General features: G+C 39.3%; 1 protein-coding gene across 2 annotated transcripts in view; it reads left to right on the top strand.

The window, feature by feature from the left end:
* The window catches only part of LOC146786159 (acetylcholine receptor subunit delta-like), a 146628-nt gene that overhangs the window by 112472 nt on the left and 21358 nt on the right, over positions 1-12798 (top strand). The window contains exons 10-12 of one of the 2 annotated variants that reach the window (XM_085635682.1): positions 2070-2280; positions 9324-9344; positions 10549-10667. In XM_085635682.1, coding sequence (XP_085491808.1) covers positions 2070-2280; positions 9324-9344; positions 10549-10667 — 351 coding nt within the window. The remainder of the gene's footprint in view (positions 1-2069; positions 2281-9323; positions 9345-10548; positions 10668-12798) is intronic. The other variant, XM_085635683.1, reaches the window with a different exon arrangement.

Here is a 12798-nt window from a genome sequence, read left to right as displayed (position 1 = left end):
GTTTGGTAGATAGGTTATTCCGTTACAAACGTCATACACATCCCATGCATCTTGTTACAAGTGCATTACAACCTATGGCACTTGTAATAAGGTGGACAAGATATCCATCATGTTTGTGATGGAGTAACTCAGTTCCCACAATTCTAAATCAGACCCTAAGTCATTTGTATTAGGCCAAAACCTGTGAAGTCTATGTAACCTAATGTCAATGTGTCAGCCTCTGAGATCTATCTAACCACAGGGGTTTTGATTTTCCAACCCTGTGGCCTCCCATGTAGATTCTTGGTTATATTGTACAACTGCAAATCTCCTTAGAAGGGACACGTTGGAAAAATCAAAGAAAGTGGAATTCAGAACTGAAGAAAAAAAAGGTTGCCATGCCAAACCGCTTACGCAGATTCATTGAACTATCTGTAAAACCTACATCTTTTATATTCAGTTTTGGGAAAATTATGCTGAGAAATGCACAACTGTTTTGATGGAACTCTGTGTTCTAAGTGGAAAGCGGAATGCTCAAAACTCTGTGAACTCCACCGGCAGAGCTGAATTTCCACCGAGCTCTACTTGTCTGGTGAACTTTAAACAATCCCAGCAGAAAAAGGCGGCACTAACTTTGGGAAAGGTGGACTTCTATTTACCACCCAGCACTTTCAAATTTTACCAGGTGCCATTATGTTTCAAAAAGGACGGGTAGAATTCAGAGCAGTCTGGCTATTCCAGAGATGAAGGAGAATATCCAGATTCCATATAGGCAGGGAGATTAACACACAAGAGTGCCCTGGATTTATTTCATGCAGCCGCTAGGATTTGGTAATATTGTCAGTTAGGAATCCATGGGCTAGTACTAACTCATAATGCACATAACTAGTTCACCCTCCTATGTATGTACATAATCTTAGATTATATATTTGCCCAGATATACAATCAGTGTCTTGAGGTGCTCCAGAGTGGCTGAAAGGTAGAGTGTTCAAGACCAAACAAACCAAATATAGAAAGTTGTCTAAACTTCTGTTCCTTTGTTCTCCCTTTCTCTCTGCATATAATGATCCAGCAATCTGTGCTCAGCACCGGTATTCCTTCTATCTCAACTGTCCCCTTTGAACTGATTTTCACCTCTGAAACTCTACTCTCCAATATATCCTTTCTTAATGTTCTTCCTATCTTCACACCCACCCCCTTCTGACCACACCCTCTCCATCTTTGCATCTACCTTCCATCCTTTGTCTTGTCCTGTTTTCCAGGATGCACTGAAGCAGAGTCTACTGCTTGTGTTAACCATTGATTCCCCAAGTGCAGTCTTTGCTTGAGTCAGTCACAAAGGTCCAAGTAGAGTACGTGGCATGACTCGACCACTGGCGGCCAAAGTCGTCAATCTTGAAAATGCTCCAATAGTACTCCTTGAACTGGAACACAAGTAACCCAAGACCGGTTTCATCCTGGTTTGGGTTCTTCAGTTTCAGTGGCACAGTGAGCGCAGGACCTATGTCTGGTATACCCATTGCTCTTAGGTCACAGCACTGAAGTATACAAATATTGCAGATAGCTTTCACACTTGTATCCACTTTGTTAGTGGAGTTGTTAATAATTATAGTAATAATGCTTACATATTTTGTAAGAGGAATAGTACATAAATATTATTTTATTACTTTTATGCGTGTACAGATTTTGGGGTTCAGTGTGGGTATCCAATATATCCCCTGCAGATGAAAAATTCACTGACAGGTTGGTCTGTCTCCTAACACCCTTATCCTCTACAGAATAACTCAGCGGGAGGAGTAAGATACACTTTACAGTTTCTGTCTCTCAGAAAAGGTCATAGCTTCCTTTTGGGGCTTAGGAAACCTACCAGGTGTGACCCCCAATAATTTCATCAGCACAACAGTGGGACCAAAGGTCAGCCATGCAGCACATATGAGGCTAACTAAATAAGTAAGTATAGACAAACTGAGGTCTACTGGTACCCGATTTGGAAGTGTGATATGGCAACCGGAACGCTAGTTAAATGTGTTATCATATAGTAGTTGATATTGCTGATGATGCTGAACTTTTTTTTGCCTTCTTGATCCTAGCTCTTCCTGTACAAGCTGCCTCGGATCCTGCACATGTCCCAGCCAGAAGAGAGCCCAGTGGAGCCCTGGGATGGTGTCCTGCAGAGGCGCAGCAGCTCTGTGGGGTACATCGTCAAGGCGGAGGAGTACTTCAACATCAAATCGCGCAGTGAGCTAATGTTTGAGAAGCAGTCAGAGCGTCATGGTCTGACCAGCAGAGCCACTCCTGCAAGTAAGGAACTAGCTATCATTGGAGCTCCTCTATGTCATCACTGGGTGAGAGTGTAGCCGTGAGCAAGTTACTGTGTGAGTGAGTTTGAGAGAGAGTGAGAGCGTTTGAGAAAGTGATTGTGAGTGTGTGAGTATGTGAGTGAGTGAGTGAGGGTGATTGTGTGAGTGAGTGAGACCGCATGAGTGAATGATTATGAGTGTGTGAGTACCCATGTAAGGGTGAGTGTGTGAGTGTGACTGAATGAATGCATTTATATAGCTCACTGTAGGCAATGAACTAAAAATGTAGCACTAACACTATGTGGAAACAGTAAACATTCATTACAACGCAGTCATTACAACACACTACCTTTACAACACGGCTGTTACAATGCCGCAGCCTTTACATTGCATGCCATTACAACACAGCCATTACAACGCATGTCACTACAACGCATGCCATTACAACACATGTCACTTCAACGCATGCCATTCCAATGCTTTATAAGGTAAGTAATGGGGATTTTTTAAGTTTTAGGGTGGGTATGGGTTTTGGGTACATGGGAATAGTAATTTTAACCCCTACACTATCCAACACTTACACTACTGTTGCCCTAGAAGTATTATGCGTTGTAATGGAATTTGTTGTAAATGTAGTTTCTACAAATGCGCTGTGATGGCATGCGTTGTAAAATCTTGCGTTGCAATGGATGTTGCGATGAAAAATAACGCGTTGTAAATGTTTGCATTGTAATGTGTCTTATTTGTGTAAACACGTATTCTGCTTCCTTGAACAAATATCTTTTAGTTTGTATTAGTTTTGTAACTTGAAGCTCCCTGGTTTATGAACTAATTGAAATATGAATGTCATTCCCCATTTTGGAAGCTCCAATACTAAAAACCACCTTCCTTTAGGGAATAATTTGTATTAATCAGACACTGAGGACACCATTATGAATTGGGTAGATTTTGCCTGGTTTGCCCTAACTAACCCCCAATTCCTGGTGCTGGCATAACACACCACAGCCTGCATCAGGAAAGTAATGATTACAGGTTTGAAGTGCAAGAAAACATGAGTGACATTGCCTCTTTAAAAATACTCCTGGGCTTTGCCAATGCATGTTTATGTTCTTTTGTCATCCTTTTGTGTTTGAACTGTGTCTTCGGGTTACACTAAAGCAAAGCCAATAGTCCTTTGTATTTGTGTAATTATAAACCATATTTTCCAGTGATGTGCATTTACACTAAAAAGGACTTTTCTACATCTCCTAGTTCACTTGTCTTCAGAAAGCACCAGTTCTATTTTCTTGCAATTCAAGTTCATTTTTAATATATTTTCATGGCCAGTACGTGGCTGCCACTTTTAAGCGGTACACATATTTAGCTTCTTTTAATTTTGTGGCACATATTTGGAATAAAAGAAAAAAATTAACAAAACTTCTGTCTGTTTCCAGCATGGATCCTAGTGTTAACCTGGCCACTGTTCTCCAGCAACAAACTCTGGAATTAGACCAATTGCCCTTTGTCAAGCAATCCACTTCAGGTCTTGCTATCTGCCCACCATCGCCCTTCAACATCAGAGTATTCTGGAGATCCTATGGGGTTGAATGAGTTTTTGTATGGACTAGAGGTTTATTTGGCCTTTTGACCAGGACAATTTTCCTCTGACAGATCCAAAGTTGGATCCTTGATTGGTGCAGTTCCGGACTGGGTAATTCTTGTTGTTGTTGCTGCAGAGCTTTGCCTGACTAATTAGGCCAATTTATTTGGCAAAGTTGAAGAAAATCTTTGAGAGACCAGATCACGAAGCTTCCACCGAGGACACCCTGTATGACATCTCTCAGGGAAATTCTGAACAACTTAATTTTGCGAACTTGTTGCTGACACTAGCTGGGTGGAACACAGGTAACTTTATTTCAGAGAGGGTTAAAGAAGGTCTTAAAGGATGATTTACTGAACTTCTGAACCAGGTCCTATTGATTGACCACTGACTTAAGGAAAGGAGAAAGGAAATGACCCCTTCTTCCCGAGATGTTCGGCAAACTGAGCCAATTACTGAGCCTGTAGTTCCTTGCCTGATGAGCCAATACAGCTCAGATCTTCTAAACAACTCTTGTCCAATGTCGAAAGAGAATCAAGATGTGAGGAAAGTGTGTGTCTCTATTGTGCAAGTCCTAACCACCTCCTGTGGAATTATACTGTTTGTCTCTCAAGGCCACAGGGAACTGCCAGGTCCCATTCTTTGTAAGAGAAAAAGGGGAGGAGATTCAACTATCCTTAAAGATATTAGTTCCTTCTGTGGATCCAATTCAAGCATGTTCTTGTTAGAGTTGATCCTGCAAGTCCGTCCTGCCAGTCTGTCTCTGCTTCTGCACTGTTAGATTTCAGTGCCTCCTGCAGGTATATTGACTTAGACTGGGCCAAGTGACTCAAATGTCAATCAGGAAGATGTAATCTCCAGATCACATACAAACAATCATCAGATCTCCTTTGACTTCTGGTCTCATGACATCTATCATAGTTCAGCTCTTAGTGTCTTTAAACTATCAAAAGGAGACAGTTGCTTTTTATATAATCACATCTCCCAACCGTACGCAAAATCATAATTCCCTTAGGTAGACTGTACTCTCTGTCCCAGCATGAGAAATAAGTTTTAAAGGAATAATTAGATGAGAATCCTAAAATGCCCTAATTGTCCTTTCAACACCACGTGCTCGAGTTCCACTTTTTTCGTCCCTGAAAAGTCAAAACAGCTAAGACCTTATATAGGAGCAATAAATAAGATCACAATTAAGGACTGTTACCTGCTTCCACTCATCAAGGATGTAACTGAGTCCATTTGTGGTGCAAAATATTCCAGGATGTTAGATCTCAGTAGAGCTTACCATCTGCTCTGGATTAAGGAAGGTGATGAGTGGAAGATGACTTTTTGGACATCATTTGCCCTTACAAACACACCAGTGTTTTTCAGAGGTCCATCAGTAGCAGGTTTGCTGACATTCTGAACCAGTTTCTTGTAGTATACCTGGACGTTATTCAGATCTTCTCTGCTTCCTTTCCGGAGCATCAAGTCTCTGTTAATTGAGTCCTTCTACATTACAGGGAAAACCTGTAAGGCAGAAGAGTGTGAATTTGAGAGAACAGAAGTGGAGCATCAGGGACACTGTTTCTCACAGGGTGGATTATCTTTGAACTTTCTTAAGATCGCTGACAGTTTTTATTGTCAACCCCCAAGTCTATCGAGGAGACCCAGAGTTTTATGGGACTGGCTAACTTTTCCAGCAAGTTTATTAACAACTTAGCTAAAATAACCAGTCACATTTCTACTATTCTGAAGGAGACCCTACTAAAGGTTTTGTTTTAACTTACTATGCTTAAGACGCCTTTATCAAGCTCCAGAAGGCTTTCACACAAGCCCCTATTCTCAGACACTCAGGTCCATTCAAAATATTTATTGTGGCAACCGATGCCTCTAATTTTGTTTTGGGAATGTTCTGCTTCAGCTCCAGGCAGAGAACAATATGAACCATCCCATATTTTATCTCGCCCATGTCTGGAACCCTTGTGAACAAAGGTATTCCATTTTGGAATAGGAGCTCTTGGCCCTTGAACATGCCTGTATGGAGAGAAAAAACAAAGTGATTGTGAGAATGCACACATTCCCTTTAAGTTAATCATTAATAAAAATTGTGTTCGTGACCGCGTGCGTTTACGGATGCTGAGAACTGTCCCGAGTCCCAGCTTATATTCAAGTCTCCCACTGGGCACTGACTCGCACACCCTTCCGTCGCACTGCAAAATAGGGGGTAGTTCCTCCCGCTTCCTCATAAGTTATCCTACTTTCAACATAATACTCCATTAGTTAACTGCTTATTCCATTCTTCTTCCTTCATTTCAGTCAATACAGAGACAGAATAATTACGCCTTAGTTCTTTTATTGTTCATTTTCAAATGCCTCTTGTATGGAGAGAAGGCATTTTTTGATGGGGCGTTTGAACCTTTAGAGGTTCAGACAGACGATCAAAACCTCCATTTTCTGTAGAGCATGCACTGCAGAAATAGCAAACATAGAGCCAATTCTTTTCTAACTATGACTGCTTTGTAACTCACATCCCCGTCACTCAAATAATTCATGCTCATTCCTTGCCCAGATGAGCAATTGTGGCTAAGGGTACTGGGACACCTGTCCTTTTACTCCCTGACAAAGTTTACTGTCTGGGAAAGTCCTTCTTACAGCGTGTGAGTGGGTCTCATGCTGAGATCTCTCTAGATCTTGATGCTCTGCAGAGTTAAGTACCACCAGAATCTATATTTTTTCCATCAGACCTTAATGGAACGTGTTATCAAATCAAGGTTCTGGAAAAGTGTCATGACCTGGAAGTAGCACGGCACTGTGCAGTTAAATCAACCTTAGAAAGTCCCAGCCAGAAGAGAGCCCAGTGGAGCCCTGGGATGGTGTCCTGCAGAGGAGCAGCAGCTCTGTGGGGTACATCGTCAAGGCGAAGGAGTACTTCAACATCAAATCGCACAGTGAGCTGATGTTTGAGAAGCTGACTAAGCACCATGGTCTGACCAGCAGGGCCACTCCTTCCGGTGGACAACTGTTCACCAGGATGTTCATCTCTATGTCAAGTCACTCTTTTCCTATCTGTCCATAGTCCAAGGCACTCCATGATAAGCTCTTTGGTGTTCTCCAGCTTTTGCCTGCTTATTCTCATCCTTTATACACAATTCCCACTTACTTTAAAAATGCACTTACACCTGTGAGGTGGAAACTGAGTAATCACGGTCACTATGCCCATTTTTTGAAGATGGCTCACTTTTTCCTATTTTGGAGGCTTCTCACTGCCAGCATGATAAGCACCAACTTTATGGCTGATATGCTTCACCTGCATGGGCTCTTTGACACCATGTACTCTGACAGGGTCTCTCAATCAATTTCTAGGTTCTGCCCCTCAATCTGCTCTACCCTAGGTGTCCATTAAGTTCTGTCCTCAAGTTACCATCCACAGTCAAATGATCAGACAGAAAGGTTCAGTCATGCCTTAGAGCACTATCTAAGGTATTTCTGTAATGTCATTCTAAACAACTAGTTTAGCAGACACTAAGTACATACACACCTCCTCTCTTGCCACCACAGTTTCCTCAGCTCTGTATTACCCTTCCTAGAACCAAGAGATCAGGCCTCTGGTGACTCACTAACAAAAAGGAGGAACATCTGAAATACTAAACAGCCTTTTTCGCCTAGAAAGCTAAAAGGACTAAGGCAGAAGAAATCAGCCAGCACCCTGGCACACCTGACAACTTGTGAGGACGTTTCTTAGAGCTAAAAAACAAATCTAGTAAAAAACACGTTCAAGTAACTATCTAGAATACAAACACTTCAAAAAATTATCTTTGAAATGAAATCCACATATTACATAACAGAAACTGTGCAAGCCAAACAATTGACTGAAGAAACTACTCACAATACTTGAAAAGTTCACCAATCCATCACATTCTGCTGATAAATAATACCGAAGAAAGGAGTGAAGAGTTTTCATAATGCTTTGAAGAAAGAAAAAATCACAAGGATTGAGACCCTCTCAACACATGCAGTTTCTTCTAGGGACCCCCAACCTCCAAACAAGTAATCTGTAGAAACCTGGTCTTTCTTTGATGATGTCTCCCAAAGGAAGTACATAGATAACAATGAGCACTAAACCCTCCTCCTACTGACCCATCTCTAGGGAATCTGCTGGATAAACCTGATAAACACAGCCCTGAATAATGTGAGTTGCAGCATCCCTGTTGCTAGGACAAGTGTCCCTCACCACTCCCTCCCCTGAACCCCATAAAACCCAAGGCTGATCCAGAAGACCTGAATCATTTTTACTGCATAACATTTCTCCCATTAATGATTAAAGTGATAAAGAGGACAACCTCACCTTCTACATGTCACTTATAAATTTGAGAGCATCCTTCTTCTCTTTGTCCCATTTTTGTTTGTATATGTTATTGTCATGCCTGTGGCCTTGATCCAGCGGTAAACCAGCCTCAGATATTCTAATATCACATATTCACCTTGGGCCCACACATTCACACACAGGTCAGTTAAAAACCGCTGAGGTCAATTTATATTTCTCTTTCTAAGATTAGTTACATGTCATTTCTCAACTAATCTTTCACAGATCAAAAAGTTCTTTCCTCTGGTCAATGGACCATTAGTTGAACTAGTTGATGGTGAAATGACAATAAGAAGATCTTCTTTTCTCTGCAATGAAATAACCACAGACTCTGGAAAATTTTAAATGCTTTATCTAAATTAAATTCATGTGAGCCAAATACAAAGTACAGTATGGATTCCGTCACCAAAAGAAGGAAAGTTAAATTAGTACAATTTTCAATGACGATACTCAGAAAAGAGAGGATAGAGAGAGAAGTACAATTGCAAATACTCAGAATTATAGTTACCTAAATGATGTGAAAACCAACCCCTTGGCCAAGTAGCTGGAATGGGTCCCCGGGAAAAGGGCCAGGAGACAAAAGGCTTCAGGATTCTGGACAAGATTCATGACAGGATAAATTGACCTCTTCTAGATCCGACGCCTGCGTCGCACCTCTCTCTGACACTATCTTCCTCCTTGATTCTTCTGCGATCTTCTTCTAATTATTTGGCTTATCTCCCTCCTCAACTTTTCCGAGATCTTCTTCCAATTAATTGGCTTAATTTGAAGTCTGCAATACGATTCTTAAATCAGCATTCACTTGTCACTCCGACAGCATCCCGAGCTCTGCAGCATTCCGGTCTCTCTGTGCTAACTAACTAACTAAAACTACCTCAATTAAACCTTTCTAAAGTCATGTACCACCCATTAATGTTTCAATTTCATTAAACTCTTAATTCTGGTTGGGCAGGCAAAGGGGATGATCATCACACCGTGTCATATTTTCAATAATTTCTTAAGTTTATTGTCTAATGATCCCGCCCCTTAATTTTCTATTCAAATCTTTGTTCCCACCCGAATTCACAATTTTTATCAACACAAAGTATACATTTTTGTATAAAATCTCTTCCTTTCACAGGACATCATACTGGTTCCCAGGGTATGTTGCTGTTTTTTTTGCATCGCGGCTTCTGGCTCACTTAGACTGCATGTGTAACGGTCACATGGGATATGGACTGAAAACGAACTAATAAGAAAGTCAAGAAAATATATATTTGTTTCAAAATAAAATGATTTCACTGTATACCACCTATCTCTACTCTAATCCCATTTACTTATAAATGTACTCCCCGCATTAGCAATTAGTAAAATAGCTTTGTTTAGTTTCAGCAAAGCAGATGCTTAGCATGTGAGCTTTCAAGCGACCATTTTGGAAGCGTCTGCGCAGGTGCAGAGAATTCCCTCCAAGCAACAGTTTGTCATACTACGTAGATGCAGTTGACGCATGTGCATCACAGTTTTCCTCATTAGCAGCCATTTAAGATTTCACTCGAGTTACTTGTTAATAAGACACATACGCAAGCTTCTTCTCTTCTCTATAAATGTAATGTAGTGCATATTCATTATACGATACACAATTAATATGACGTTATGAGTTATATGAGAGGATTGTCTTCAAGCAAGTCTCTTTTCTACGAGTCCTTGCTCCATCAGCTTTCAGGCCTTTTTGCTCCTTTATGCCTACTATCCTAAAACTAAAACTTATTGTGACTCTGTAAGCTCTGGCACCTTAGTGGTATGGTACATGTTACAAAATACTGCTGCCAAATACATTTAATAAACAATCTTCCAGAATAAAAAAATTAGAGAAATCATAGTGGAATGAATATCAATAAATACATCAGGAGTGGGAGTGCAAGACATTTGGCTAATGCTTTATTAGGCCCGGCAGGTGAACAAGAGCGGCTTTAATTCATGATGAAACATCATAACCTGCCAGAGGCGGTTAGATGCCCAAAGAAACAAAAACATGGTGGTGATTTGATCTAAAACATTACTAGAGGATAGGGGAAGCATGTTGCCATGAAATTAATACAAGTGACATGAAACTAATAATGCGGATTGATTTATGAACTAATTTTATGCTAACTTTATTTTACTATTGGTGAGAAAGTTCCCCAAACAATAGCTAAGGTTATTAAAATCTCTAGATAATAAGCCTGGAGCATCCAAAATCCAATTATTTAAATATTTAGAAAAATCCAACAGGGTTTGGCATGTCAAATCATAAATAGTGAATTTGTCTTAATTGCATCATCAGTAAAGTTCTGTTTTCTTAAATTATTTTTCATTCTCCTGACCAGGCATGAAACCTCTTACCCAAAACGAAGTCCAAGAACAGCTACTGACCGAAGTGACGCCGGCCATCGAAGGAGCCAACTTCATAGTCAAGCACATGAGGGACAGGAACGCTTACAATGAGGTCTGTGATCTTTTCTAGAAGCAAGTGAAATTTATTCAAGAACTTGGGGATAGATGCAAATAAAATATGGGAAAAATTGAGCTTCATAAGCTCATGCCTAGGATTTGCCAATATGTATGCATTTTACACAGTTCACAAAAAGCAGTAGCAGTAGGGACAGAAATCTATGAACATTATTGCACAAAGGTGACAGAACGTTGTGAATCCAATCTTCAGAGCCGTCTGGGATAAAAGGAGAGTCTGATCAGGTAAATTTATTTGAAGAGGATTTTGGCCACTGACAAATTGATATTGTTTTTTAACAATGTTTAGAAGTCCATAGTTTTTTTCTTCCTCATTGTCCCTAACTATTGTTGTTCTGTCAACCTTTGAGCTGGGTTTGAGATAAAACAACACATGCACTAATATTTCTGGCTCTGATTTGAGTAGCCACAGCCCGTGCAGGTAAGCGAGGTGAGGCCGGGTGGGGGCTGGGGGGATTTCGGCAGACGACAAGGAGAGAAAATTAAATAAATAATAAATTTTCCCTCGTCTTCATCTGTCGAAATGCCCCTCCCACCCGGCCCTACCGACCCACCGCTCTTACCTGCACGGACTGCAGCTGGATTTGTAAAGGAATGTGACAGAGCAATTTTATTTCCAGAACAACAAAAAAATACATATTGAATTAATGATGACTCTGTTCAGAATACTTTAGCTGCATTTTCATCATTTCTTAGCTTGGGATCATCCTGATATATTTCACTGAAGCCCCACCCATCTGGGCAAACAATTCATTTCATGGTAAATTAATGCATTCACTCAAATTCCATTCCCTCCTTTCTAGTTAATATTGGTAGATTTACCTTTACGCACAGAAGAACATCACACTTCTAGTAGTGTGCAAAATCCCATTTCCCGCAGCTAGAGTAGGCAGGTGGAGCAGCAACTTTGCCTATATGACCAACCCTATTTGGGGAAAAGATTTTGCATATTATCATCTTCGTATGTACACTTCCGTAACTATAAGTTACTAAAGATCAGGTGTGTGGTCTGAATATCTTCAAACTTCCTTGGTGGTTCGGGCACCATAGCAAACCATACCATAGTGTAGCATAGCATACTATAATCCACCATAGCACACCATAGTATTCCATACCATTCCACACCATAGCATAGCATACCGTAGCATAGCATACTATACCATACCATAGCATACCATACCATACCATAGCATAGCATATCATTCCCTACCATGCCACACCATAGTATAGCATACCATAGCATATCATACCATACCACGGTTCACTGACAACATATCGACGCTCAAAATATCCCCATTCCAAAATTTCGGGACTAAAATATTGATGTAAAAAATATCGACATTCTATATTTATAATGGTAAGTAGAAAAATATTGGGGAACAAATGTCGATGTCATCAATATTATTGTATTAGATATCTATTTTTAAATATATATCAAATAAAATAATGAATATTACATATATTAAATGGTAACATATTTTTTTTTAAATTAAAAAATAAACGTGATTTTAAAAAGTTTAAAACGCATATATTTACTTAATTTTAAATAGTTAAACACACATATATAATAATTAATATATATTTACATATAGCTACTTACCATAAAGTTATTAAACTAAGAATTTCAATGTATATTATAATTTAAAATAATATACAGATAAATAAATATATAAATACATGTACAATTAACATAAAATATTTCAAAAAACAAACTGTTATAATTAAATAAAATATTAAACAACTTAATATTCTTTACATTTAGCAAAAAATATTTTACAGATTAAAAATATTAATAATTTTAAATATTATCATTTTAAATAAACAAAAACATAATAATATAAATTATAACAGCAGAAAATAAATAATAAAATATAAACTGTAATACATATACTGTTCCCACTACAATTTATATCAAACTACGCAAACTATTAAAATAAATATATAAAAATGTACTACTCCCACGTCACACAATGCAAAAATAATAAAACTTGTTAAAATTTACAAATCTCCCTCCAATAAATGCAACATTAGTAAAAGCGTTGGATTCTAGATAGGTAATATTTACTGTACACATTCCAGTCAGTACAACAGTAGCAAAACTGATGGAG

The sequence above is a fragment of the Triturus cristatus genome, chromosome 11 (assembly GCF_964204655.1).
Source record: "Triturus cristatus chromosome 11, aTriCri1.1, whole genome shotgun sequence".
In the NCBI taxonomy this organism is placed as follows: Eukaryota; Metazoa; Chordata; class Amphibia; order Caudata; family Salamandridae; genus Triturus; species Triturus cristatus.
Note: the sequence above shows the minus strand (reverse complement) of the source record. Positions and strands in the feature narration are given on the sequence as shown.